Genomic DNA, 27,987 nt, shown 5'->3' with positions numbered 1-27,987 from the left:
TATACACTATACTGTACAGTACTCAAGCCCCTAACTCCATTTATCCCATAAGCCTTTAGTTTTACCAACTGTAGTTTTGCCAGCCACAGGAACTTTCCGGAACCTAACTTCCATGGTTGGGAGGGAAACCTGTATGCAGAAAACATAGTTCAGCTGAAACTTTCAGTTCAGAGAACAATAAATTTTATTTGCACTTCTGTTTGCAACCAACATACTCTATTTAATATAATGGAGTTCAACACAAAAGCAATGATGTTAAAATGGGGAAGTGTTCTTTAGGTTTGACATGTAAGGTTGGTTGGTTTGTTTTTTAAACATTGTATCAATCCTTGGATAGCTGAACAGGATACCCGGTGCTACCTTAAAGGTGTCTTCACGGAAAGCAAAACAGAGATCCTGTTTCTGCCCATTTCAAACAAAAGAGCACAAGATATGGATAATTTACTGAAATCTTCATAGTCTGCAACATAAAAAGACTTCTGCAAAACACAATGTCTGACACACCTATAAGAATTCAAGCTGCAACCCATTACTTATTCAAGCCTATCCTTCAAACCTGATGACTGGCAAGATGCTTCTTCCCAGCCTTCCTAAACGCTTCCCAAGTTCCTAAGAAGCCTCAAGCTAATAAACATCTAGCAAACAAGAGCAGGGAAGTCTGCTCCTGAAGAGAAAAAAACGCCCCTGGCTCCTACAAGCCAATGTCTCGCTATTTTCTGCCTCATTCCACAGCCTCCTCAGTTATAAGGAGTACATCCTCATTACTGTACACACAAACCTCCTAATCTCCACTTTATGTCCTCCCATCAGTCTCACTGTTGCATCCAGGCTTCTGAATACTTTCTAGTTTTAAGAACTATAAGAAACGGCAGGTGATTTTTAAATTATGCCCAGTTTTGGACAGAGACTCTTATCTACACAAGCTTCAAAAGCGTCTTGGAGATGAACAACAGCAGCATTCTTAGTAAAATCAGTCTGTAAAACCCCCCTAAGCTTATTCTGCAACCATAAATCCTGCACTTTTTAAAAGAAAGCTTAAATTCTGTAAAAGTAATGGCATAGATACTTCTGTATGTATTAAAGTACGTTAAAGTTCTCTTTGGTAATATTTGATACCTTGAATCTTATAAGATAAAACTAACAGAAGTACAACATCAGATTTTGTGTTCAAAGTTCAACACGTAAATTCTCAACTTGGAAGTGAAGCAAAAAAGGTGCAAGGCCACAGTTTTTCCAAGTATGTATATGAAAATGAGACAACAGATAATTCAAACGTTGCCACCTAGGGGATTAGAGAAACAACAATAACAATGCAGCCAAATGAATTTCAGTATTAACATTTTTATGTCAATGATTCCTGGTACTTAGAAACCAAACAGAACCAAAGTTGCGATTAAATTCCTAACAAGTGGATTACTTTATTCCTTGTATAAAATGTACATTTCTCTGATGCTGCATCTTAAACTCAGGATGAATAAGGAAACCTTTAATTCTGCTGCTACAGCTAAAGTAGTGTCAGAGAAGTTACAATTAATCAGTTATCTAGCAGCAGGAATACTTTAATGATGCTGAACTTTGTTTCTAAGAATTTCATTAGTTCAGCACAAGAATTGAATAGATCCATTGTGCTATCAACAATTCACTTATCCAAAGTAATTCAACTGAAGTTATATCCAGTGGTTTCAGTGGAGTTACAGCAGTATACAAGTGGAACAATTCAGGTCATACTGCATATTCACTATATATTAGAAGAGCAGCCAAACTGGTTTGTGGACCACATACAGCTTCCAAACAGTTTGAATGCAACTCCTGAAGAACTTAATTTAACAAATTATTACCTGACCTGGGGCACTGTACACAGAGCACTGGCTCTGGGACACTGTCTCGGGACATACACAGTTCTGTGCCCTGCAGGTCTGAGGCACATCAAGATATAGTTTATGGCTAGAACAGAGGTTCTCAAACCGTGGTCCGCGGACCACCACTATTCCACGAGCTCCATTCAGGTGGTCCACAGAAAGGTGACCTAAAACTAAAGCTGACAAACATCACACCAGACTCCCCAGAACTTTGCTCAAAAAACAAGCATATCCATCACATTAGAAAGGTAAGACTACCGATATTAAAATATGAGTTGTGTGCTTTGATTTGTAGAACAGAAATAAGTTTATTAAATGGTCTGCCAAGACCCTCAGCAATTTTCAAGTGGTCCGCGAAAAAAAAGTTTGAGAACCACTGGGCTAGAAGAATTTGAAGGGATGGCCACATCCGGCATAATGCCTAAAGCACTCTTGCACTGTATAAATATAGGAGGACCTCAAATGAATATGTTTAAACCTGTTATATCACAGGGAAACTGCCAATGCTCAAAAGAACTGAGGTTTCAAAACAGTGCACATTCATTAGCAAAAAAACCCTGCCGTATCTAACATGAAAATTATTTCAGCTGAGAACACTTATTTTGAAATGTAACAGGCTCCTGACACCACAGATTAGCGTTGCAGAGCTGATACAAACAACAAAAATAACTCATCTCAAGAGTATCAGGGAGTACTGATCACTGCATTTTTATAGAATTAACTAACATCACTAACAAGTTCATTTCCAAAAAAAAAGGCTGTAATTAAGCAAGTTAACAAATGCATTTGATAGTTTATGTCCAAGACCATGTCCACATGAAATGTCTGGGGAAAGGTAAGGGAGGTAAGAACTAAAATATTACTTTTAAAGCAGGAGAATATTATACTGAAAACTTTAAAATATGGCAACAAAGCAAACAGACTCATTGTTTTAGTCTTAAAACACAAGAACAACTTCAAGAAACTGGGTAGTATGCTATACTTTGCTGGAAATACGAAGTTACCGCAGGAGTGCTCTCATGTTGTTGTATAGGTTGTTACTATCTCACTATAAAAACATTTTTACTACTCCATAGTTTAGAAGTAGAAATGTATAATGTGCCCAAGACACAGGAAGGTTTAGTTCTGGAGTTCAAGATTTTAAAATTTTTTTATACTAATACTGTTTGTATTAGTTTTAGTAGGACTAGAATATTGTTGTAGACATGACAGTCTATAGCACAGACCAGAAGCATATTTTATACCCAAAAAGGCTGTTTAACATTTCTCCCAACCTATAAATTTGGTACAATAAAGATACCACCAAAAAAGGCCCTTGCCTCTAGTACATTAGTTTTGAAATTCTGAAAAAAAATTATTCTAAATTTATTTTGTCCTTATATGACTTTGATATTAAAAATATAATTTTTGCAAGCTAGCAATTAAGTTCATAGCATGTTCTTCAGTTAACAGTTGTTAAAATCCTCAGAACAGATAGGAACTTTACACAAAAATAGCTATTTATTATGATGGGATAGGCAGGCATGAATACTAAATTGCTACCTTTAGCAACATTTTTCCAGACAAATTCACTGGGATAGCCCCCATTACAGAGGAGCATAATGCCAGAAAACCATCTGTTCCCTCTTCATGATAGGCCAAGAACTCCTGAAGGCTGAACTCCACAGAAAGAATTTCACAGAAATTTTTCCTTTGCATTGAATGCCGTATCTTTCTCTACTTCAAAGCTGGGATTCATCCAATAAAAGTTCTTTCTGCTCTTACGCAGTATATTTGATAGAATATTAAATATTCTGTTATTTGTAAAAGGAAAACTACTGAAAAAGTTTCAATACTTTTGTAAATTCCACATCAATAACGGCTTCAGCTTCACCTGAAATACTTATGTAAAGTAGATCTATGACTTAGTTGAGATAAATTTTTAATAATGTTTAAGTTTATTAGGAAGTAACCCTATGTTTTTATTTCTACATGTTGGTGAACTCAACTAGCCAGTAAATGTATGCATGCTAATTATCTTTTTTCTTTTTTATAAGTGGTTTCATTTTCCTTCCCTGTTTACAAGAATATAAGCCTACCAAGTAAAACAAAATCTGTAAGCAAAAAATAAATTACAAAAATTACGACATTAAGAAAACATAATACTCTCAAAAAGTTAATTACTGTTATTTTTTAAGGCTAAAAAGGACAACAGAATAAAGCTGTTTAGCAATATATGGGCAGAAGTAACCAAATTTAAAAAAAAGACTAGATAAATACTGCAAGATTTTTCACCCAGGAAAAATAAAGAGGTCATGGAGAATCAATGAGTTCCGGGTACAACTTAAGATAATTAAAACATACCAACTGGGTGCTAAGACAATCACCATGGTAAATACACAGAACTATTCACTGCTGCAGTTAACATATAACCTTTCCCTTCTATTAATACAAAAATATCAAGATCAGAACACAAGAATAAACAAAAAAAAAGAAACAAAACTCTTACATTTGAAAAACAAAGAGTATAAATTTAAGTTAAGGGGAATATAGTTTGAGAAATATGCTAACAGGAAACAATGTAGTGATGCAGTCCTATATCCTAAACATTAATTGTATTATGCATGCTGTAGCACTATATTAGCCTACGGGGAACATTAGTTTACTTCATGAGAAGAGATCAGAATACTGAAGCACAAAATAGCAAAGAATATCTGGTTAACTGCTTCTGGGAAAAACATGCTGGATGCATCTACACAAGGTGCTTTGAGCACAGTAGATTAATTCTACTGTGCATTAGCATGGTGGGCAAAGCCTGTACAAATAAATACATAGTAGATTTAATCTAATGCACAGCAACATCACAAAAAAAATTCGTCTACACTAAGCACAGTAGCACTGATTATGGCACGTTAAGTTAGTACAGCAAAAGCTTTGTTATCTGGCACCCATAGGGAATGGGGGGTGCCGGATAACAAAATATGTTGGTTAATTGAGAGGCCCGAACAGACATCTTTGCCTGTTCAGGCCACCGCTTCTCCCGCCACATCGCTACCCCTCCCACAGGACAGGGAGGCAGGCCCCATACAGCCTGCTTTCCCCCAGGCCGTAGGGGCTCAGCAGCGCATGCTGCTTTGCCCCAGGCCGTAGGGGTCGGTGAAACCAGAAGTGCCATGGTGGGCAATTCTGGTTTCGCTTTTACCTTACAAGCCAGCATGCCGGTTAACAGAGCATGCTGGCTAGTACCTGTCATTATAGGTGCTAAGCTTAATGCACCGTAATCACAGAGCATTAATGAACATGTAGACTTGCCCACACCATGTTAGGTTGCAGGGGCGTTTTCACAGTGTTGTTTGATGGCAATAGTGCCATGTAGCAGTGAAAGAGATAAAGGAAGAGAACATACATGCTCACAAAAGTGGGGGGGGGAAGGAACTACACCACACCCCTTGTAGACCTCTTGATCAAATATCTTACTAATAATACTGAAATACAAGTACAAAATTAAAAAAAAAATTAAGATTTCACCCTCCAGTTGACAGAAACTAAATTTCAGATTTTTGAGTCTTAGACTCATTAATTAAATCCTACTTTGGATTCTTCTACATTAAAGAAACACTGAAGCTTCAGCTGGCCACATGCCACACGTCAGCTGGCCACGTCAGCTCTGGATGAAGGAACTATTAGTTTGGCTAAATGGAACATATTGACTGAAAATTCCTAAGATTACACCAGCACTTTCAACATCCAAATGTCTGCCCTTTCTAAAAGCAGCAATGCAAGACAATGGTTTTGATCAGATTGCTAGGAAAGCGAAAACAATGTCAACAGATTCCTGCCAAGATCTTCAAAGTCTGGAGCATCCTAAAGGAAAGTTTCTGTATACCGCTACATATGACGAGCAAAACTGGCTAATAAGATAGGTAAACTTCTGATGGCTTAGTGGGATTTTGAAATTTTACCTCATCCATTGGCCACAGTAGTAAAGAGACTAAAAATTATGCAACTTGTTTAACCTAACACGATGAGGGCTTAGAATGCACTCTCTCTAAAATAGGGTGAACAATGAAAGGGAGATTATCTATTTAAACCAGAGGGTAATGCTGGCACACAAGAACAAATCAGAATAAATTTAGCACAAACAAATTTAGACTGGAAATTAGAAGAGTATAACCATTGTAGGAGCGCAGTTCTCAAACAGCCTTACAATAGCAGTGTAAATCACTTAACTAATTTAAGACAGACCTCCATAAACTTCTTATAAATTTAAAAATGTTAATATTACAACTGTTTGCAATAGCAAGGGAGATGCCTTCAGTTTGTGCCATCACGAAAAGTTAAATGAACTAGGACAATACAATGTTAAAATGCATCAAAATGTCTGTGCTGCCTTTTGATTTGTTTCCCTTCATATTTCAGGGGGATGTCCAAACCTCTCCAGTCTCCCTGTAGTCAAGCATTATAAGAACAAGCAAAGAAACATAATAGATTGCTGGTTGTCAGAATTTGGTATTCTGTCTGAAAATGCTTTAGAAAAAAGAATAAGAGTTCTTACATACCAATAATAATATAACTTCCTAAGAGGTTTCTTCAAAAGTTTATTAGATAGCTAGTAGTTGGCTTAGGTCTTCAAACATATGGCTTTACGTTATTTATCTTCATCGGACTACACATGAGTTATGTTTAAATGCAAATAATTTCAGTACTTGATTTTTTTTTTAAGGATTGATTCATGCAGCACAATGTAACTGAGGAAAACTACTGAGTATTTTGGACAATCATGGGTGTGTGTGTGTGACATTTACCAAAAATATGGATTCTACATCAAATAGCCTGCTGTACAATAGGCATCCTTAGTATATATAAAGGTAATCTATTGTCACAAAACGTGTAACATTTGGTGATTTAACAGAAAAAATGTGTGGGAGTGGGGAGGGGGAAAACAGATGCACACTACTCAGGCACAAGAAAGGCCACCCTCATCCCTGTAAATATCAGCTGAACTAAACTTCCCTATTTGAACTGCTACATTTAGTTTTTATCCACGATATGGATCTTCTAACTTTGAAAATCTAATAACCAACACGGCTACAACCAACAACCCAAAAACCTAACAACCAGGACATATTAAAAAAAAAGAAGATAGAGGAAAAACACAGATACACCGTTTTGTAATTTAAGGCAATGCACTCTCCTCCCAAAAATGTGCATGACAGCCCTACAAAAATAAAAGGGGGCACTGAGAACACATTTATGCTTCTGTTTTTCTCCTGAACACTTTGTTGGAAAGGGCATTTTGGTTATGCTTATTGATAGTGTAAATAAAAACGGAAATACATAGCAAGAAGCAGAAAACTGGTTATGTTTTCATTAAAAATATTAGTTTCTTTTTTCATAAGCAAGGAGTGCCTTACAACTGTAGCTACAGAGTGATGAAAGTTGTACTTTTAGTCAGAGGTAAAATTAAAACTGTAAAATTTAAAGAGAAGCCATGATGTCATGATACTGTCAGATACTGTAAAGACAGGTATTACACTACATATTGATTTCCAAATACTACCGCCTTGAAATCTGGAGGAAAAAATAATAATCACTTGCACTTTACTTTATAGTTTTTGTGAACATATGAAGAACCATTCAGTTTAACTAAAGGCACAAACGATTGTTATCGCTTAAAAAGACTGGTGCTCAATGTTCTTACCTTAGGTATGTCCCATATAAGAAGAACACTGACATCATTACTCCATTTAAAAGAAAGATCACAGCAACATAAAAAGAAGCCGGGTCACCTAATCCTTGGAAACAAACAGCAATTAATACATACATTGACCAAAATAAACTAAACTAACAAGACGAGGTATATCATGTTATATGCTTATCTATTCTAGCGAACACATCAGCATAACAGCATGTATACAGAAAGAAGCAAAGCAAGAGTTAAATTTTCTGACTGCTTATCATCACCAAGCTCACCAGGAGAGTCAGTAAGAGGAATGTACCCCCAGCAATAAGAGAAACAGAGTCATAATCCTCTGTTTGCGTCTCCTGTACACAGAGTACTATTACTGGGCAGGGAAAGCCTATTTTCTACTGTAGTATCTGTATGTTATCTTTATTTTCTATTTTTTCCCCAATTTTAGATCAGGTAACTCAGCCAACCCAGACACACATGTTTCCAACACAGAAGTCCACTTTCCTTTGATCAAAATAAATATTTGTCATCTGCGTATCTCACTTTACCCCATTTTAAGGAGATGCTTTCAGATTCATCATACTGCTACTCAGTTTCCCCTTTTATTCATACCGGTTGTGTGTCACACTAACAGATAAAGGGAAAACACTTCAAAATAAAAAAGCAGTACTGTAAAACCACGTAAGTCAGTAGGGTATGTCATGAGTAAGTGTAGCACTGACAATACTTTCAGACTTCATTTCAAGTTTACCGTATCCCTTTAAACAGTTGCCTGGTGATCCCTTTTCTTCTTAAACCTTCTCAAAATCACTATTCTTTCTCTTACCCTTTAACCAAAGTTCTCCTTCCATTATTTTATAAGGAGCCTTGAGATCCTCCACCAATACTTACTCTAATGATCCTGGTCTTTCTGTGCCCCTTATTCTTCTATTCCTCATTATGCACATCACCTCTTTATAAACTTCCCACCTTCCCAAAATGATTTGCAATACAGGCAGCCCATATTCAAAGATTAACAAGGAAAAGATGACATGTGGGTCTGCAAAAGTTATTATATGCTGAAAAACTGTTAGGTGGAGGGGTTACCCAATATAGAAGAATGAGAAGCATTAATATTCTATTATTAAAAGCCAGGGCCTTCTGTCAAATGAAAACAGCCGAGATTCTGAATAAAGCCCACAACTCTTTATGTAGATTAAAAACAGTGAAATATTAAGATTGCTTCAATCCTTTAAATTAAGTGACAAAAAGAAATATAATTCTACAATGTATTTGTATTTATATGTGTAAAAGACATCTTCCATTACAAAAATCAACAGAATGTTCCATTGCCAATGAATTTTTTTATGACAGTATCTAGTTTACAAGCTAATAGTCAGTACATTTCTCCAGATTTGTAATAGCACAGAGTAGAAGTATGAACATCCAACCTTGGCAATAAATCACAACAGATGTGAAGTCCTCACATCCAGTCAGGTTCCTCTTTAAAAGTCTGAATACCCAGAAAGTTAGCTGCAAAAGGATTCTCCCAGTGGTATCATTGCAGAAGAAAGCATTACAGCTCCTTTCTGAGACCTCTCGAAACAAGTTTTGGCACGGGGTAGTATGCAAAGGGAAGATCAAATATTAAATCTGAAGTTGTTTTTTTAATACGGCACTCCAGGAGGGTTGCTATAAAAAAATTAGACAACTGCAAAATTGTGTACAAGGCACTTCAGGCTTTAGAAGAAACAAAAACTCAGAGGTGGCAAAATCATCTTAGTCTACCCCCGCATCTTCCTAAAATGAAAGTTCTGTGCTGTGACTCTAAGACACATGGAGCACAGTCTCACCTTTAAAAGCTCCTCTTCCATGCTTTTCACACATTGCAGATTTGCTAAAACATACGCATGTAAAAATGAAAATGAGCCAATAATAAAACACCTGAACATCAATGCTTCTGAAATGCACAAAACCAGAAATATATGCTTGGATGGATGTGGTGGGGGGATAGTAATCCTACCTTCACAGCTTTCAATTGGTCTAAGCCCTTCTCCTCTGTTTACAGTCCAGCATGTCTTGGTCTGAATACCAAGAAAATCCATTACTGCTATGTATATGCGGTACCAGCTGGCTAGGACCACCTGTGTAGAAAACAGGATTTGAATTTTCTAACAAGAAAATTTGTCTGTGATTAGTATAATGCCCAAAAGAGCCTGACATTTTAAGGTATCTTCAACCTTCTATAACCTAAGCAGTTTAGAAAATGATTCATTCATTTGGGAAATGATTCATAATGTAGCCCTACTAATCAGTACAGACTGAACATTATCCCTGCTTAAGTGTAGGAGTCTATTTATCCCATCAACCTAAAGTATTCAAAACCATGGAGAAATGTGATATATTTGAACATTTTATGTTAGGAGCTCTTAGCAGATATCCAAGAAGGTTACAAATATTACTCAGAAGGCATACAGAAAACAATCTTCTAAATAATGTATCCAAGTTACACTATGCATGCTCCACTAACCATCTACCCAGGTGCTTACAAAGTGATAGTTAACACACAGCTCAGTTATTGATATTGAATGTGCATCTATGTGGCCATGATGAACTCTGTGGTCTGTTTGGAACACAGTGAGAAAATGGAACAGGATAAGATACCTCTTGGACTGATCAGAGCAGTGGCAATGGCCTGAACCATGAGATTGCACCTCTAAGGTAAGCAGAATTTTCTAAGCAAGGAGTTCAGAATGTAACATAAGACCACACTTCCACAATGTCACCTTCAATCCAATTTAATAGATTTTGTAGGTAGTAATGAATTGAGTCTGAACACCTGATATCAGAACTATTACCCTTATTTTAGAGACGGAGAAACTGAGACATAAACATGCTTTGCTCACTGTCACACAAGAACCTAGCTGACTAAAATACCATATTTTCTTGCATACAAACACCTTTAAGTAAAACATACACTTTGTTCTGGAAGATAGAATGTAGAAAAAAGGTTTTCCAGAGTCATGACGTTATCTCCTAGGATGTTATACTTCCTGGACACTTTGGGCATGTCCAGATGAGTGTGCATGTGCCTGTTGTGGTGTCTCAAACCAGTTTTAGATTGTTTGCCATGAACATACTATGGGTCAGGCTGCGCCATGCCACCACGAGGCTGTGCTGTAACAGACATGGCTCAGCTAGCTGCTGCTGCCACAGGGGGTGGCAGGGGCAGGTGTGTGGTGGTCCCCTTCAAATCCCGCCACCTACACACAGTACATCCCCCCCCACATCCTACCCACAACCCTCACATGAACCACCCCCTCCCCACCCCAGACACACACGCCCCCACCGCACTACACCCCAGTCCTGCAACCCTCTCCCTTGCAAACCCCACCCCCTCCATCTCATAATCTGCATGCCCAGCTGCCAGACAGGATAAGACCTCCCTGCAGGAGTTGTGGCTGCAGGGGCACCTGTCCCCACATCCTGGTTAGCCTAGGGAACTCTGATTTTTCTATGATAAAAAACCAAAAGCAAAGACTAAAGCAAATAGATATTTAGAATTTATTTTATTATGGTTATAGAAGCACTGGTAGGCTTCCAAACTGCTTTAATCTTGTAAATATATTAATAAAACATTGCCCAACTCATCTCTCTCACATATCTATATGAGAGTGGAGTTTTCTCTCATATATATCTATAGAGAGAAAGAAAGAGAGAGTTGTGTTTTGTTTTAATCATGGAAGAACACAGATTTGGGGGTATTTTAAAGAGTAAATTTGGAATTTTTTTTTAAATCAGAGAATTTGAAATTTTTATGCTAGGGAGGCAAGCGGCAGAACCCAGTCAGAGGAACCTGCCCTGGGCTGGCACCAGGGACGCAGCTGGAGGGCAAGGGCAAATAAGGTGGCTAACCTCCCGGTCATCTGGGGCCAGGAGGACACGCTTTGACAGTTTAAAGTAGGCCATCACACTGAGAACATCTTCCAGGTGACAGCTGCCCAGATGGCAGGGCAGGGGCACACTTGGCAGCAGTGCCGCACAAAGGCCAATTGTGCAGCCACAGCCCATTGGCAGCTGGCCCAGAGGTGCAGACAGCTGTGCTGCAGTGCTCATGCCACAGCCCAGGCAACTGTGCAGTCCCTAGCCAGGTCTTGCATGCATGTTGCCATGGGGCTGCAGGGGCTGCAGGCCCAAGGGGGCAGATGCTGTCACATGTGACAGCAGGTCATAGTCAGACAGCAGTCTACACTGCCGACTGCTGCAGGGGACACTCCAGGTCACAGCTGCTGCAGCAGCTCAGCTGGCATGGGGGGCTAGTTTCCCCATATGTCAACTGGCTGGGCCTCAGAAACTGCTGAGAACAAGTAGCCCTTAGCTCCTCACCAGGGCAGCTTTTTATACTGCTGGGGCCAGCACATGTGCTGGCCCCATCCTTCAGTTCCCCCTGGCTGCAGCTCCAGGAATAGCTGGGCAGGGTCAGTTTGTCTCAAGTGGCACAACTTGCCCCACACCAAAGTGCATGTTCAGGCATGAGTGCCCAGGCACAAATCTCCAGCACAAATTTGTGCTGCTGCAAGCACACGTGCTTACATGTGTGGACGTGCCCTTTGTGTTTTCAGGACTATTTTATGAGGCAACAGGAACTTTATGGCATGGCAGAAGATGCTTACTACCTCACCCAGATTGTCTCCTGGGATGCCACAGTTCCTAGACACATTGTGTTCCCAGGACTTACTCTATTTTACATATGATTAGGCCCCAGACCATTGCACAGGCAACAGAAAAACCTACCGAGCCTAACAAGTGGGAGCCATCTTGGCAGCTACATGGCATACAAGGTGTTTCCAGACATGCTTCTTCCTCAGCAAATAAAACAGCTTTCCTGCTTAATACACACACCCAACATTTTTGGGAGAAGAATAAAGGTCTATATTATATGCAAGAAGATATGGTAAAACCCACCATACCTTTGACTCAGATCTGTACTTGAACCACAAAGCCATCCTTTTCCTATTTCCATAACAAAACAGCTAACTGGACTAGAAGAAAAAAGTGCATTAACAACACACCTGAGATTCATATCAATGAGACCAGTGATGCAATAGAGACGATTGGGGAAAAAGCGTTATTCACAGGAAGAAAAACCCTGCCCTCCCTTTAAATCAGTGCAAATTTTGCCAGTGGAAACAGAAATGCAAGCCAGATAACCCCAGATAACCTCATGTTTCCTTTCTTACTCTGCCATGAACACTCAGAAGAGAAAAATCAACTTAAAATTCTTAAATGTTTCCTCTTTTCAGCATAAGAGTTGTGCAAATATTACTTTCTGTAGGATACATCTACATCACTCAATTAATTATGTCATCAGGCACTGTGCATTTGGTCCCCACATGCTACCTGCCAAACTAGAAGTAGTTGAGCCACCTTCATGCAGCACTGCACACATGCTAACAGGTGCCACTGAGACGCAGCAAGCCCAGAGAAAACAATACGATAATAATCCTAGATGTAGTTCTTATGGAGAGCATCCATATGAACATACCCTACCTACCAAGTCAGTCATTTATTAAAGACCTGGTGATGCACAAAAGCAAGCAACATCAGCCTCGCACTCTTTCAATGGAGGCAAAAAACGAACAGGAAAAAAATAAAAGTAGATTGCAACTACAGAGTAAGAAAAATTAAGATATGAAAAATGCCAGTTTGACTGCCACCTGCTTGCTGTGGGTCAGGTAAATGCCAGTTGCAAACAAATCACAATGTGCAGCAGAACAGCTTCAGAAAGAGAGGACAATAGAATACAGTACTTAAGCTTAGTGTTATTAATGACTGCATATTTCAGGGAAGATTTCTTTCTGTTTTATAGCACTACATAGAAGCACTTACATTTTAAAACAAATATTAAAGTTAAGTTAACCAGGAATTTTTTTCACTGGTACAGGCCTTTCTTTCAAAACATAACTTACCTCTGGGTAAAGGTTGAACCTTTTTAATGTGTTAATCACCAGAGGGTATTCGGTTAACTTGTCATTCATCATTTCCCATACTCCATTAAAAAAAGATGGTGCCTCAATAACAGTTTTGAAATAAGAATAATAAAGACCCTACAGGGAGGACAAAAATTTCATAGTGATTAATCAAACAGTACCTTCTAACATACTGCGCTATGCAAGAGTCTTTCTTTTAAGTGAAATTCTGTACAACAGTAAGACAGCTTCTAGGTTCCATCATGTTAATACTACTTTAAAACATCCAAAAAAAAAAAAAAGAGGTCTAGAATGTTATGAAACAGCTTATGTAAAATACCCTATTTAGCTAAAACACTTTTTGTAAACAAAGATGCTCTCATTTTTAGACTGCAGGTAATACCAGCTTAAGTTAATGCTTCCTTACAGGTCCCAGACAGCAATGTAGTATACAGTGTTTTCCAATTCTTGGTACAGAATAAGACTGCAGTACCAGGGAAAGTTATCTCTGAGTTAATTTCCACTTCTGATTTGTATTTAATTCTGTAACAATATTAATTTGAAATACCTTTTATATAAATCTTAAGTTTTATAAATGTTATAGTACCATGCATTTGAAGTAAAAAACCTTGAAGATCCAATAAAAATTATGTTCATATTCACCCTCAGTTTATAAATCAGTCAACATATTGGTACCTCAAAAACATCATATAATATAAAGCTACTTACAGAGCTTTTTTTTTCTTGCCTCACCATTTTTGCTCATTGTGAAATTTAGGAAGTTACACAATCATTTTGGTGCAAGCAAAAGCATCCAGGCTAAATACCACTTTGTTTAAATTGTTGAGAAATAGGAAAAAAAAAATCTAACCATTTCAGTACGAAAAGCCATTTCTCTTTCCAGCGTTGACAGGTGAGAAAAGTGACGGTCATTTTCAAAAATAGTCATTATGTGGTACCTGCAAAAAATTAATAAATAAATAAAGCCTCAAAAATTAAACTGAAGTTTACAAACCTGTATCAATATATACAAACCAAGAACTCCTTAGTACACATTTGCACATCGGAAAACACAGCAGATCTAATGCAGCTGTAATTCAGTCTGGTCTCATACATCTGATTAGATTCCAGTCTCCTTCATTCACAAAATCCCTTTTAAGTGTGTTAATTGAAAAATATATAAATGCAAATTTATAAGCATCTCTCTTTCAATACTCCAATAAAGGAAATGCAGAAACTTAAAAATCAAAGTTAAGTACTATTGAAATCAGCACATTTGTCCTTCAGGAAAGGAAATAGCAAAGTATGCCTGCCAAATCAATTAATGGAATGGATTAAAAAAAATTATGCAGACACTGAAATGAAATGGAAGTATTCTATGTCAATTATAAATTAGTATAAAAATATAAAAAGATAAGTTTATCAACAAATAAAGATACATGTCTTGAAAATCCCTTTTGATTGGGTAAATATATGACTTCTGCCAGTATGCTATGTAGGGCTGGAAGAGTGCTGGCTCCCTTCCCATACAGGCAAGGAAAGGAGAGAAAAGGAACTAAGTAGGCCAAATATCAGTGTTCTTGTGTTGTGGGGTGAGAAGGCTGCAAGAAATATTTTACAGTTCTAAAAGTGTTGTTTTGGGCTTTCTTTTTTGAAGAAGGTGGTGATGGCAACAGAACAGCTACTTCCCTCCTAACTAGAACTACTGCACCCACTTTTTTTTCTTTAAACACAGTTATTGCTCCTCTTAGAAGGGAATGGGTTGAGTTGGAAGACGGAGCATATGGATTATTAGGTATATCAGAAGCAGTTATCTATATTTTTAAGGTGTATATCCTGCCTTATGCAAAAGGTTCAGAGAGGCTTGTAATAAGCAAACAACACATGGGAAACACCCCAAACACCACCCAAAGAGGAAAGACAGTGAATTTCTGCAGTAGAAATGGAAATGAATGCAAAATCCAAGCATTCCTTTCTTGGGCAAAATTTAAAGGTGAACCTAAAGGATAACTGGAGGGCCCTGAAAAATCAATTGAGATGCTTCCCCTACCATTCAGTGAAAATGACCATCTTTGGGAACATAGTCCAGCAGCAGGTGTCTGTCACCCATATAGGGGAAATGCCACTTGGTCAAAAAGTTTTGGAGAAATCTTACAAGCCAAGGGAAAAAAAATAAAAAAGGTGATTCCTGTAAAGAGGAAGGTTCTCCTCTGAAAGAGAAGTATGGAGATAATTAATAAGTCTATCACATTTGTAACATTCAAATGAGATAATTCAAGTTGTTTTAAAAATGAATGAGAACTATTACTACCATATTGACATCAAACAAAAAGTAACCTTACCAGTGTAAAACTCCTGCAAAAGCAGCTGTAAGGAAGAAAGACAAAAAAAAAGGAAGAAAGAGTTTAGTGACATCACTGTTAAACAATCAAATTTATATACTGTCATCAGGATTAAGACATACTGTACAGAAGCATGTTTCTCTCTGGTACACAGAAATAAGGCACAAGATGCTCCTGTTCTACCATGCTCCCACTCACCTATCTAGGCTACCAGAAAAACCAGTGCCAGAACAACTGCCACCACCAAATTACAAGAGCACATGCACACCCACACTTTCTGGCCATTCTACCTGGCCACAGTCAACAACTGTGTCACAAGAGCATAAAGTGTACCCTGGGAAAGCACCTGCTGCTGAAGGAACTGTGGCAACCATCAGAAGACTCAGAAAGTGAGGATAGACACTATCAGATGCCAAAAAGTGGCTGTTTAATAGAAACATAGCCTTCAACTCTGACATGGCACACTTCAAAACACAGCAACATGGCAACACAAGTCATTCAGTTATAGACACTGTACTACTGGTGTTTTGTACTGTATAAAATCCAGAGAAAAAACAAAAAAAAAAAAAGAATAATTAAAAGGAAAATCCAAGCATAAACAATACCTGTGTATAATGTTAAGGAAAAAAAACCTACCTAAAATTACAAGTCTGCCTAGGACTACAAACCGTACATTTACCTTCCCCCTCCCCCACAGCAAACAAAACATAGCTGAAATGCATCTGTGCCAGTAAGTACACACTGCTTTTGAAAAAGTTTTCTTAAATAGAAAAACCTTATATTAGTCATAGAAATTTATAATTGTATAAATTACTCTTCCTCCACCACCCTGAAGACTGTCCTTTCAGTCACTGGTCCTTTAAAAAAAAGGACAATAAAGAGGATGGAGAGCATAATTCATACTATGCTTTTAAATGTAATACATCTGAGATTTATACAAGCACATGTGGAATTGGTTACATACAAAAATTATTCAGCATAACAGAACCCACATTACATTCAATGTCATGCTCTGGAATCCTAGAAAGTTAGGGCTAGGAGGGACCTCAGGAGGTCATCTAGTCCACCCCCTGCTCAAAGCAGGACTTAACTAGATCATCCCAGCAAAGCTTTGACTAGCTGGGTTCCCCTCCAAAGGATGGAGCTTCCACCATCTCTCTGGGTAACCCATTCCAGGGTTTACTACCCTCCTAGTGAGAAAAATCTTCTTAATATCTAACCTAAACTTCCCTTGCTGCAACTTGAGACCATTGCTCCTTGTTCTGCCATCTGCCACCACTGAGAACAGTCTAACAGTCTAACTCCATCCTCTTTCAAACCCCCTTTCGGGTAGTTGAAGACTACTAAGTCTCCTCTCAGTCTCCTTTTCTCTAGACTAAATAAGCTCAGTTCCCTCAGTCTTTCCACACACGTCATGTCCCTGTCGCAGGGCACTTCTGCGCCCTGCTCCTAGCGAGGTTATGAATTTAAGGGGGGAGGTGTGTCGCAGGGCACTGAAGTGCCTGCTCCTAAAGAAGGACAGGTATGCGTTGCCGGGGCAACCACAGGGGTCAGCTGACTGGAAGGGGGCAGGGCCTGGCCTATATAAACAGCCTAGGCTGAGGCCAAGCAGGCAGTTTCCCTCTGGCAGCTGAGGAAGAGAGAGCTCTGCTGAGAGTAGGCAGAGTTGAGAAGCCTGATGGCCTGAGCAGCTTATGGGCAAGGATACCAGGTAGAGGAACCCCTGGCAGGGATGGAAATGACTTAGGGTTAGAGTTTTAGCCAGGAGGCTTGGGTTTGAGTTAGGGCCAATTGGCTGATAATTTTTGTTTGTTTTACACCGGAGGACTGGGTGAGGCTGTAGGGGTTGGAGGAGGCCTCATGGGAGCTCCCCAGTAGTGGGGGGGTTCCTGGTGTCAGAGAGGGCACTGCGTTTTGGGGTGTCCTGACCCCAGCCCCAGTGTAGGCAGCATCAGGAGGAGCCCACTGGGGTGTAGGACCCAGAAAGAGGGTCTGGGGGCCAGGTAAGGCCAAGGCCGCCTGAGCCCTATTGAGCAAGGCCCCAGTGTGGGTGTGAGCGTGAGCTCGGAGCAAGGCCCCAGTGTGGGAGATCGTATCGGGATAAGCCCCAGGGAGGGTGCACACAGGCCCCAGTGCGGGCCGGAATCACACGAGCAAGGCCCAGGGAGGGTATGAGCACGAGAACAGAAGTTCTCCCGATCAGGGAGGGTGATCGGGAATAAGAGGCCCCGGAGAGGGTGAGCGTAACAAGAATAGACTCAACAACGTCCAGGACATCTGAGAGGCTTGGGGCGTGGTATTAGGGGTGGTAGGAGCCACGCATAGCCCTGTGGCAGGAGTGCACAGCATCATCGGTAGGCGGGGTACCAGCAGGAGTATGCCAAGGGGTACTGTGTTCAAGGGTGTAAAAGGCAGCCTCCTTTAATACTTTTGTCATCAAAGACGTGGCGGGCGGGAATGAGGGTGCAAGGGTACCCGCTTGGCACGGTAGCGGGCACCAGGAGAGATCACGGCCACTTCTGGGTCCCCTGCCCTGTGACAGTCCCCCAGCCCCCTCACCATTTGTGTTGCCCTCTGCTGGACCCTCTCTGATTTTTGTCTACGTCCTTTCTGCAGTGACAGGCCCAAAACTGAACACAGTGCTCCAGATGTGGCCTCGTAAGTTCTGAATAGAGGGTAATAATTATGTCCTTTCCTTGACCTACTGGCAACACACCTACCAATGGAGCTTAGTATGCCATTGGCCTTCTTGGCATAAAGGGCACACTGCTGGCTCATATTCAGCTTACTGTTCACTGTAACCCCCAGGTCCTCTGACACCCGCAGTGTCAAAGGTTTTTGTACTGATGATGTTTACACATGATCTTGTGAAGAGGCTGAAACTTTTGATGGCAAGAGAAGACAATAAAATCTGAGCACAGCTCTGGGTAATCATATTAGCTGTGTCAGCAACATAAGAGCTAATATTTAATTCATCAACTTTAAGCACATTTAACTCTAAAACCTAAAGAAAGGAGCTGTTCACACCCTCTTTTAGATATCCCTTCAGTCTGTTTGCAGGGTCAAGTTTTTCACTATTTCATATTCAGAAACATTTTTTGGTTCTCTCCACAACCATGAGAGAATGTTTAATAAGAAAGCTTACGTACTGAAACACAACTACATGACAAAAGTAGATTCTGTTACAAATTCTGTAGTGTAACAAACAGACTACAAAGAGTTAGACCCACTAACTTTAAAAAGAAGCCTCTTTACCTAACATGCCCACAAAATGATAACTATGAAGAGAAAAGATTCATACAATTAGAGACAACCTGTAATTTTTTTACAATGCATTAAATATGTAGGATAATTTTGACAGCATACATATTAAAAGCAAAGGATTGAAATCACACTTGACTTCATTAAGAATAGCATCTATATTTCATAAGGCAGCAATATTTTAAAATGTGTTCTTTCATCGTGTAGAAGTTCTACTGAAATCAGTTTCTGAAGTTAATGTATTATTGGTATTAACTGAGGATACATTCAATTAGGTTGGTTCTTACAGAAATTTATCAGAGATGTTTATTCAGCTTCAACTATGCCACTCTTCATTATATGCATGTAAAAGGAGTAGTTTCTACTGTGTTACAATCTTTCCTTAGTATCTACAGGTCAAGAGATAATGGGAGAAATTCTGGTCTGGACTAGCCAGAGCCTGGAATAATTTCATTGACTTTAGTGTGTCTGGACAAATTTCATGGATGTAAGTGGAAAATACATGCTCTTATTTGGAATATATACCTAAAGCCCTTTTACACATGCTTGACCTTAGAACAATTATTCATTTGCTTAAGAAAACTCACATACTTAAAGTTAAATATACTGACACCTGTCCCCCTTAGGATGTGGCCTAATTATGATGCAAAATGCAACTTTAATTTCAGATTTTATTGTTTTGCACCTGGATTTTATCCTATATAAACAATCTATTTCAAGAAGACCTAAATGACATACTAGAAACAGTCTACTAGAAAAAAGCACAAAACAATTTTGTGACTGAAATATGATAAACGAAAGAAGCCATTCTTATATAGTCACATTATAGTAAACTGATCTGTCAAGAGAATAGCAAAGGCTAAGATGTCATCATGACAATCAATAAAACTTTAGAGCGCAAACGGCTACACAAGGCATTACTGTGTATTTATTTAGTACTTGTATTAGTGAGTACTAAATAAGTGCGCAGTAACTGGAGCTACGGCGCAGCAGTGCTAGCTAATATCATTTAGGTGACACTACTGCGCAGTAACCTAATAAACACAGTATTTTTCAGCTACTGCACAGTTAGTATCTCATGTAGATATGCCAAGTAGGTAATTTACACCTTCACAGATTCTAGAAAGTATACTGCAATTCTGTCTTTAAATGTAATGGAAAGAATAAGGGCTCCCTACAATTGATGCTAAACCTATAAATATTTAGGAGAGAAAGATTCTAAGATTTTCCATAAGCTGCACTCCCAATAAACAAACTAATAGTAATCAGTTTTTTAAAAGCAAGGATGACTAAAGCTGTTGGCTGGTAAGCACTCAAATCTAGAAATTTCAGAGGGAAAATATTCTAGGGGAAAGAACTAACAAACACAGCACACTATTTCCAGTTAAAGTGTCTTATAATTTGAAAGTAGGTCCTTAAAGATTACTGTAGCCAAAGAAGTTGTCAGGTATTTGTATAAAGCAGATGTTGATGCAACCAGAAATATTTATAGCAGCATGGATGTTTTATAAGAATAAATAAGTATAGCAATTACAATTGTCTGCCTGTTCTGTTGTCATGACAAATTTCAGCTCTAAATATTCCATGCTGCCTGCCTAATCTCCTCCAAAGTTTCAGTGGAACAAAATATTCTTAATCCCTAATTTAATGGTTGTTTCAAGTTGTTATGTTTTTTAAATAGTTATTAAGTTTCAGTTTGAGAGGATCCTGCATGTCAGTGGCCACATGTACACATTTGCTTTACTGCCGAATAGACTAGCTGCAGAGTAAAGTATCACCATCTACACATGCAACAGTATTAAATCACAGTACACAAATTTACACCACAGTAAAATAGTACTTTCGGAGACATCAAGAGGGATATGCACAACATGGAGAGGGCCACTCACATGATCGGGGGAACAGGGCAAGCCCTATGAGGAGAAGCTACGGGACCTGAACCTATTCAGCCTCCACAAGAGAAGGCTGAGGGGGGAATCTAGTGGTCTGTTACAAACTAGTCAGAGGGGACCAGCAGGCACTGGGGGAGTCCCTGTTCTCCCAAGCACTACCAGGAGTGACTAGGAATAATGGTCACAAGCTGGCAGAGGGCAGATTTAGACTAGATATCAGGAGGCGCTACTTCACTGTCAGGGTGGCTAGGATCTGGAACCAACTTCCAAGAGAAGTGGTGCTGGCTCCTACCTTGGGGGTCTTTAAGAGGAGGCTACACGAACACCTTGCTGGGGCTGTCTGACCCCAGTACTCTTTCCTGCCATGGCAGGGGGTTGGACTCGATGATCTACTCAGGTCCTTTCCGACCCTACAAACTATCAATTACAGTGATTAAACACATGTGTAGATGCTGACCACAGGTGTAAATTGCACCCAGTCAGCTCAGCCAGGGGGAGAATCCTGCCTACCGCCTAGCCACATGGCTCCACACTTTCAGCACCCTCGTACCCCAGTCAGCCCCTCCAGTACCCAACAACACCACCCAGAGCAAGCAGTTGAGTGGCCCTAGTGTAAACTGCTCTCCCCTGGCTCAAATTGTTGTTGTCCCGTGTACATGCTGTGCCCAGGAATAGTTTATTCCAGCTCAAACTGCTCCGAATTTACTGTTTCACATTAACTGCACATGTAAGATGCACACAGTTAGGAGTAAAGCAATTCCTGGAGACTTTACTTTTGGATTAGATTTTAATAGAATATAATTTTTTAGCTGGCATTGCAGGGGCTGGGCTTTTGCATATCCTACTTTCCACATATTTAAGCTAGCCCACTGAATTAAAAGGTCTCTTGCTTCCCATTGCCCAGCCCATCCCCTTGGCCACTGGTTGCAACACAGCTGTTTCTTAGGTTTTCAGTTTGACTAATTGTCTCTCTGAGATCAAGAAGAATTTCTTCTTGTTGGACACCCTCAGAGTAAGGTTTAACTGGTTCTTTTATTAGGGAAATGTAACTATTAGCTCATTCCAACATCCAGCTTGGGTAAGAGTTAAAGAGAACTTCCAGCAATAAAACAGAACCAGGTATCTAGTGCCCAGGCTGTTGCCTATGAAAGCTTATACCTCTCTGAACAAACTAACCTCCAAAACAGTAAACAGATATCTAATCTGAGGAGAGCCTGATTTCCCCAGATCAGATATCCAGATCAGGGCTATCCAAGTTCTAAGCCCGGGAATTGCATGCCACACAGACTGCACCAGATGAGCCATGGGCCTCCAGGCTACATGCTGCACACACACTCCCCTCTGCTGCTCTGCATGCCCATGCAGACACACACACACACCCACCACCGCACCAGACACACTCCTACTGCTGCATTGCACAGGTGGGATTCTCCCACCTCCTGCTACAGCGTGGGGTCCACTCTCCCCCCATCCCTGCCTACAGATGCCTCCCCCTCCCTATACCTTTACCCTGTGGAAATGCAAGCCACCATGTGGTTTGGACTTATCCTCAGTTCCCTGCACTGCCACACTGACCTGCCCCCTGAGCAGAGACAGGAAAAGGTAGCTGGAGGGGGAGGGAAGCCCAGAAACTGTTGCAGCCAGAGCAATGGGAGCAGCAGTGGCTAGGTGTGAGCCCAGAGGCCACAATTTAACCTTCACAGGTCACCAGTTGGATAACCCTGCCCCAGACCATTTACACACATCACTCTTCCAACTTGCATTGTTGTTCCTCTGTCAGTAGGTGAGAGCGAAAGAGTATCATCTAGCTAGTTTGTCCCTAGAATAACCTGCAACAGCCCTACATACACAACCCTACAGCCTGGGAAAAAGCATTAGCACATTTGATTCCAAATACTTTGGAGGGACTTGACTTGTACAAAAGGCTGTCTCCCAGAGCAAATGAGACATCTACAGTCTAAGGTGCCACCCTGCCCTGCCTTCTGCCTGACTTCAGACTAACATAGCTTACTATCTCTTTCTATTTGTGCCTATTGCAAATACTACAGGTGTGTTTTTGCTAAATCAAAGTTTCTTCTTAACCTTTATTGCTTCTGGCCCTACTTAAGAGTAGGTACAGGAAGAATCCAGATACAGATTAAGAAGGGGCTATACCAAGTTATGCCTTTCCAGTGTTTATAGATTAGTTATAGTTTGAGGTGCACTGATACACTGGTCCATGTCATATCGGCACCGACAGAAAGGAAAATGGACATTATCACCAATTGGCTTTTTTTGGCTGATGTGGCCATTAATGTCACTGATAAATGTCATGTGCGTGCGCACAGCAACAGCACACACAGGGCCAGCCCGGCAGCTTGGAGAGCAGCGTTTGGCTGGTAAGTCTGTTTGGGAGGGGGAAGGCAGATCGAGGCCCTCGCAGTGAGGGAGTGGGGCTGCAGCAAGGGCAGATGCTGCCCAGCCAGGGCAGGGCAGAGCAGGGCATGGGATGGAGCCGCAAGCAGTTTTTCCAGGAGGCACAGGAGAGGGGTGGCTTCCACCACTGCACACAGCCCTGGGGGAGGCAAGGGAAGGTGTGTGCCCCCAGATCTGTGCACAGGGCAAGGGCTTGGCTGGGGCTGCACTTGCAGCAGGTGGCAGCAGCACTGGAAGGGGGCTATGGTAAATTCTCAGGTGGCTGTAGCCCCTCTACAGTGCCACTGCCCATCCCAAGCACAGCCCCAGCCCAGCACCCCTGCCAGGAAGAGCCCAGCGCGGTCCCCCAACCCCAACCCACAGCAGCAGCCCATCCTTGCCCCATGAGCAGATCCAAAGGCATACACTCCCCATACCTCCTGCTGGGGTACACGCAGCGACAGGAGCTGCCTCGCCCCCTCCCCATGCCCCCCAGATGAGCCACATGTGGCACCCCAGCTGGAAAGTGCCTGCCTCTGCCCCACTCCCTCCTTCACCGCAGGGGCCTCGATCTGTTGGAGGGAAGGAGTGTGGGGGGTGCAGACTTACCAGCCAGATGCTGCTCTCCAAGCTGCAGGGCTGCATATCGGCAATCTGATTGGTATTGGCCAATATGGCTCATTAATAACTGACCCAAAAAAATCTTTATCGGTGCACCCCTAGTTATAGTATACTTTTTACATTCATCCCATACAACTGTTATTCACCTCCACCTACCCTGCACAAGGATAAATGTAAAGACTCATGAGTGGTAAATCATCTTATTTTAGTAGAAACTATCATTTTACAGGTAATATTAGTACACATGTCTTGTGAGACAATAGATTTGTGATCAGCTCGCTGACCAGCTGCAAGTGGCTTTAGAGCCCAATTCTTGAATGACAGTCACTTCTGTACTTATCCTATGTGAAGTTCATATCTAACAATTCTGACTGAATGTGAAGTGGGTTTCCTCCTAATATATAAGAGATGCATCTTGATAAGATAAAAAAAAATAGTCTGGATTATATCCATCAAAATACATAACTGTCACAAAAATACACAAATACACCGCATAATTGTTGTCAAAAGTATAAAAAAAATGCTGAAATAAATTAGGAAAAATATCAATGCAATTGTGTTAAATTGATGTTCATTTAAGAGAATCTGTACTGTAATGGATCCATGTACAGCTATCCAGTAATGCAGTCAGCATTCTTCAGCAGGCTTCTAGGGATTACTACTGGAACTCCATGCAATCACTGCAAGCTAAACATGTGTTAGCAGTAACTATTTCATAAATAACTTCTATTAGGGAGAAACAAAATTCCATTAAACCATACACAGGCATTATTCTAGAACACAGGAGTAAAATTTCCAGATTTTAAATAGCCAATCCAAATAAGAGACTTCACATTTTAAACTAGAGAAATCTAGCTGACTAGTAAGTCCTCTTTTACCACATCATCATTACGTGGATTGCCAAAACATTTCCTGTTGTTACTTACACAACACTGCTTCAGGCATCAAAAAAGAACTATGTATATCAGGTAGCATTATATACATTCCTGGTACATGTTACATATAACCATTACCTGGTTAAATTGTGCAATAAATTTAGACTGGCCATAAATGCAAAGTAATTATCACACCATAAATATGATTATCTGGTTATAAAATGAGCCAAACAACTATAAAACTAATGCTTGAAAATGTGTAACAACTCTATAGCTGTCCAGCTTGAATTGGAACGTGTAGCAGAGCCCTTATACTATATCTATGACAGGTACCACATATGACATTTTAAACTGTTGCCATTTGTGACTGTTTGTGTAAATTACAAAATAAATTAAAAGATCTCCATCTGTCCAAATCTTATTCCTCTGTATGACAAATATATATTTCCTATTTTAGATAAATTAATCTAAAACCACATCCTCTGTATTTGGTATTACTGAACCTGTGAAGATCATAGGGCAAGAGGCACAGGACAGGGAAATTTCTAGTTATAAAGGAACAAATACTAATCACATGAACATACTTATTTTGATACTTGTAAAAATTTTACCTCCAACTTAACTCTTATTTAATCCAATGTTTATCACAATTGGAGCCAACCTTTTTGGCAGGTATGCCACAAATCAGCTCCACATCCCCCCCCCAAGTGGCACTCTGATCCCTTTCCCTTCCTGATTTGCTGCCCTGCTTTCTGCCCTATGCACCACTATCTTCCCTTCCCCAACCTGCTCTGCATCATACTTAGAAGCTACCCATACCACCAGTGGCACCCATGCCGCAGGCTGGCAACCCCCAATTTAGTATTTCCTGATTCTTGTGTGCAACACAACAGGCACTCTCATACTTACTCCACATAAGCACACTACCTCATTTTCAAAACAACATTGCCAAACTTTCACATCAAGTACAGTACAGGAGCACCAGGGCCCAGCAGAAAATAAAGGTATTATTTATTAAGGATGCTACCATCACTATTTTTCACTCCCTAAGCCAAGTTGCTCCACTTAATTTACTACTGCAGGTACAATTTCCACCTCTTTTGGAGCAGCAGGAGTAAAGCAAGTGCGATGGATGAAAAGCAGAAATAATACCGACTGAAATAACAGTTATTTACATTTACCTTCTATAATACAAGACATTATTCAGTGCCCAATATTAGTGTTTGAATGAATGTAAAAGCACATTAACCATCCAAATCTGTAGAGGAATTTTTCCAGTTAGTTTTCCTCCTTACCAAAGACCAAAGCAACCCAGATCTTGCTGTCCGCCTTGATGACGAAGGCCTTTTGGTCTTGGACAAACCCTGGGAAAAGAAAACAACTCTGAGCACCAATGGTGAGGTTTTAACATGCATGCAGTGACAGGCAGTGTTTTATTTCCCAGCCCAGGGTGAAAAAAAACCCAGGGAAACTAGAAGGGGGAAGTCGGGGCAACACACAAAGGCTTGCTTAAAAGAAATCCAGGTGGCCACCCAACGTGCCTCCAAGGTGGGGGGGCTCCCGAGCTCAGAGGATCAAGGGTGTCCAAAAAGAAATGCCTCAAACCAAAACAAGGAGTCAAAGAGCTTTCTATCCATCGACCATCCAGTCCGGGCACCCATTTCTAACACCCGGGGCAGGTTCACAGGTGATGGCTACATCCCACCCAGCACATAACCAGCTTCTTGGCTGGGGTGAGATCAGCCCCGTGCCTGGGGGGTTATTTCCTGGCTGCCCCCCAGGCTGAGGCGGCGCCGGGCAGGGGCGCAGTGGCCTGACCCCGACACCCCGCAGGCGGGAAGGGGAGGCTGCGCTGCCCCCCCGACGCCCGACGGCGAGGAGGCTGCCCCCGGCGCCGCTCACCTCGCAACCGACCCCCGCAGTCGCGGAGCAGCTCCGCGGCGCCAGCCCCCAGCACATGGCGCAGCCGCTCGGCCAACGCGGCCGGCCCGGCTTTGCGGGGCTCGCCGCAGGCGCCCTTCCTGCCGCCGCCCGCCTTCCGCATGGGGCCGGGCGAGGGCGAGGGCGAGGGCGGGGACAGGGGGGCTGATGCGGCCTTGAGCGGCGACTCCTTGTATCTGGCTCGGGTGTGCACGGGCATCTCCGCGCCGGCAGCCGGGCCCGGGCAGGTCGCGGCGCACGGAGCGGGCGGGCACGGGGGACTCGGCGGCCACTGCCCCGCCCCGGCCGCTACGTGCGGGAGGGGGCGGGGCCACACGCCACGCCCCCGCCTAACCGCCCTCGCCAACTGCAGCTATGGAACGCGACGTCCAACTGTCACCGCCCCGCCCCCCGCCACGTGTTGCCCCTCAGAACCTCTACCCTTTCCTGCCCGCCCGTATACCCTTAATGCCCCAGTGGCGGGGCGGGGGAGGTTCTATCTCTACTTGGTGGGCTTTGGCCCACATCCAGTGTTGCTAAGTCAGCTGATAAGAAATCCACTTACAGTAAGCGGAATTGGGCTTGTTAGGTTTTTTTAAGTCACTTTAATTTTTTGAGAGTCCCAGATTCATAAACACCCCTCTCTTTGAAATGAGTTGGGCTTGATTTTAAAGGCAGTGCTGCTTTCCCCTCTGCTCCCATCCCAAGACTTGGCAATGCGGCCTGTGTGTAGTATGGTGTATCAAAAGGCATGGGGGACTGGTGCCTTCGGAGTCTGGGGGAGCACCAGATCACCAATGGGGGGGGCCCCCAGCAGCCGATTGCTGAGCTAGCAGCAATACTGGAAGTGTGCTTCCGGTTTTGTGGCTGGCGCTTCCAGAGGGTGCACCGCTGATCTCAGGGGGTGACGTTGGCTACATGTTGCCAATGTCAAAAGGCATCACTTGCCCCCACTTTCTTGCCTCTTGCAGGGCTTATCTTTGGAGGCCTGTCTGGTCTGCAAGTTCATTCCTCAAAGATCACCACTTCTGAGCCCTGCCGGCCCATGGCCATCTTGGCCTTGTCTCCTGCAGGGGGTAGGAGACAAGGCCAAGCGAGCAGCCAAAGCAAAGCTGCTAGGAAAGGGGCACTGCCCACGCTCTCAGCACCTGGAGTCCCACTTGCCACTCTTCCTCATTTAAGGACCAGCCAATTACCTGTCAAG

The 27,987-nt window shown here is 41.6% G+C and overlaps 1 protein-coding gene across 1 annotated transcript in view; it reads right to left on the bottom strand.

The window, feature by feature from the left end:
* DPY19L1 (dpy-19 like C-mannosyltransferase 1) overlaps positions 1-27,082 on the bottom strand; it is an 89,823-nt gene extending 62,741 nt beyond the window's left edge. Inside the window, exons 1-7 of the mRNA XM_090050166.1 lie at positions 26,766-27,082; positions 26,159-26,227; positions 15,821-15,845; positions 14,350-14,437; positions 13,479-13,616; positions 9,533-9,653; positions 7,540-7,633 (exon numbers count right to left, since the gene is read on the bottom strand). Of these exons, the coding sequence (XP_089906292.1) occupies positions 7,540-7,633; positions 9,533-9,653; positions 13,479-13,616; positions 14,350-14,437; positions 15,821-15,845; positions 26,159-26,227; positions 26,766-27,003 (773 nt within the window). The 5' untranslated portion in view covers positions 27,004-27,082. The remainder of the gene's footprint in view (positions 1-7,539; positions 7,634-9,532; positions 9,654-13,478; positions 13,617-14,349; positions 14,438-15,820; positions 15,846-26,158; positions 26,228-26,765) is intronic.
* Positions 27,083-27,987: the final 905 nt, after the last annotated feature.

This window comes from Crocodylus siamensis, chromosome 5 (assembly GCF_052110815.1).
Source record: "Crocodylus siamensis isolate JL-2025a chromosome 5, ASM5211081v1, whole genome shotgun sequence".
In the NCBI taxonomy this organism is placed as follows: domain Eukaryota; kingdom Metazoa; phylum Chordata; order Crocodylia; family Crocodylidae; genus Crocodylus; species Crocodylus siamensis.
Note: the sequence above shows the minus strand (reverse complement) of the source record. Positions and strands in the feature narration are given on the sequence as shown.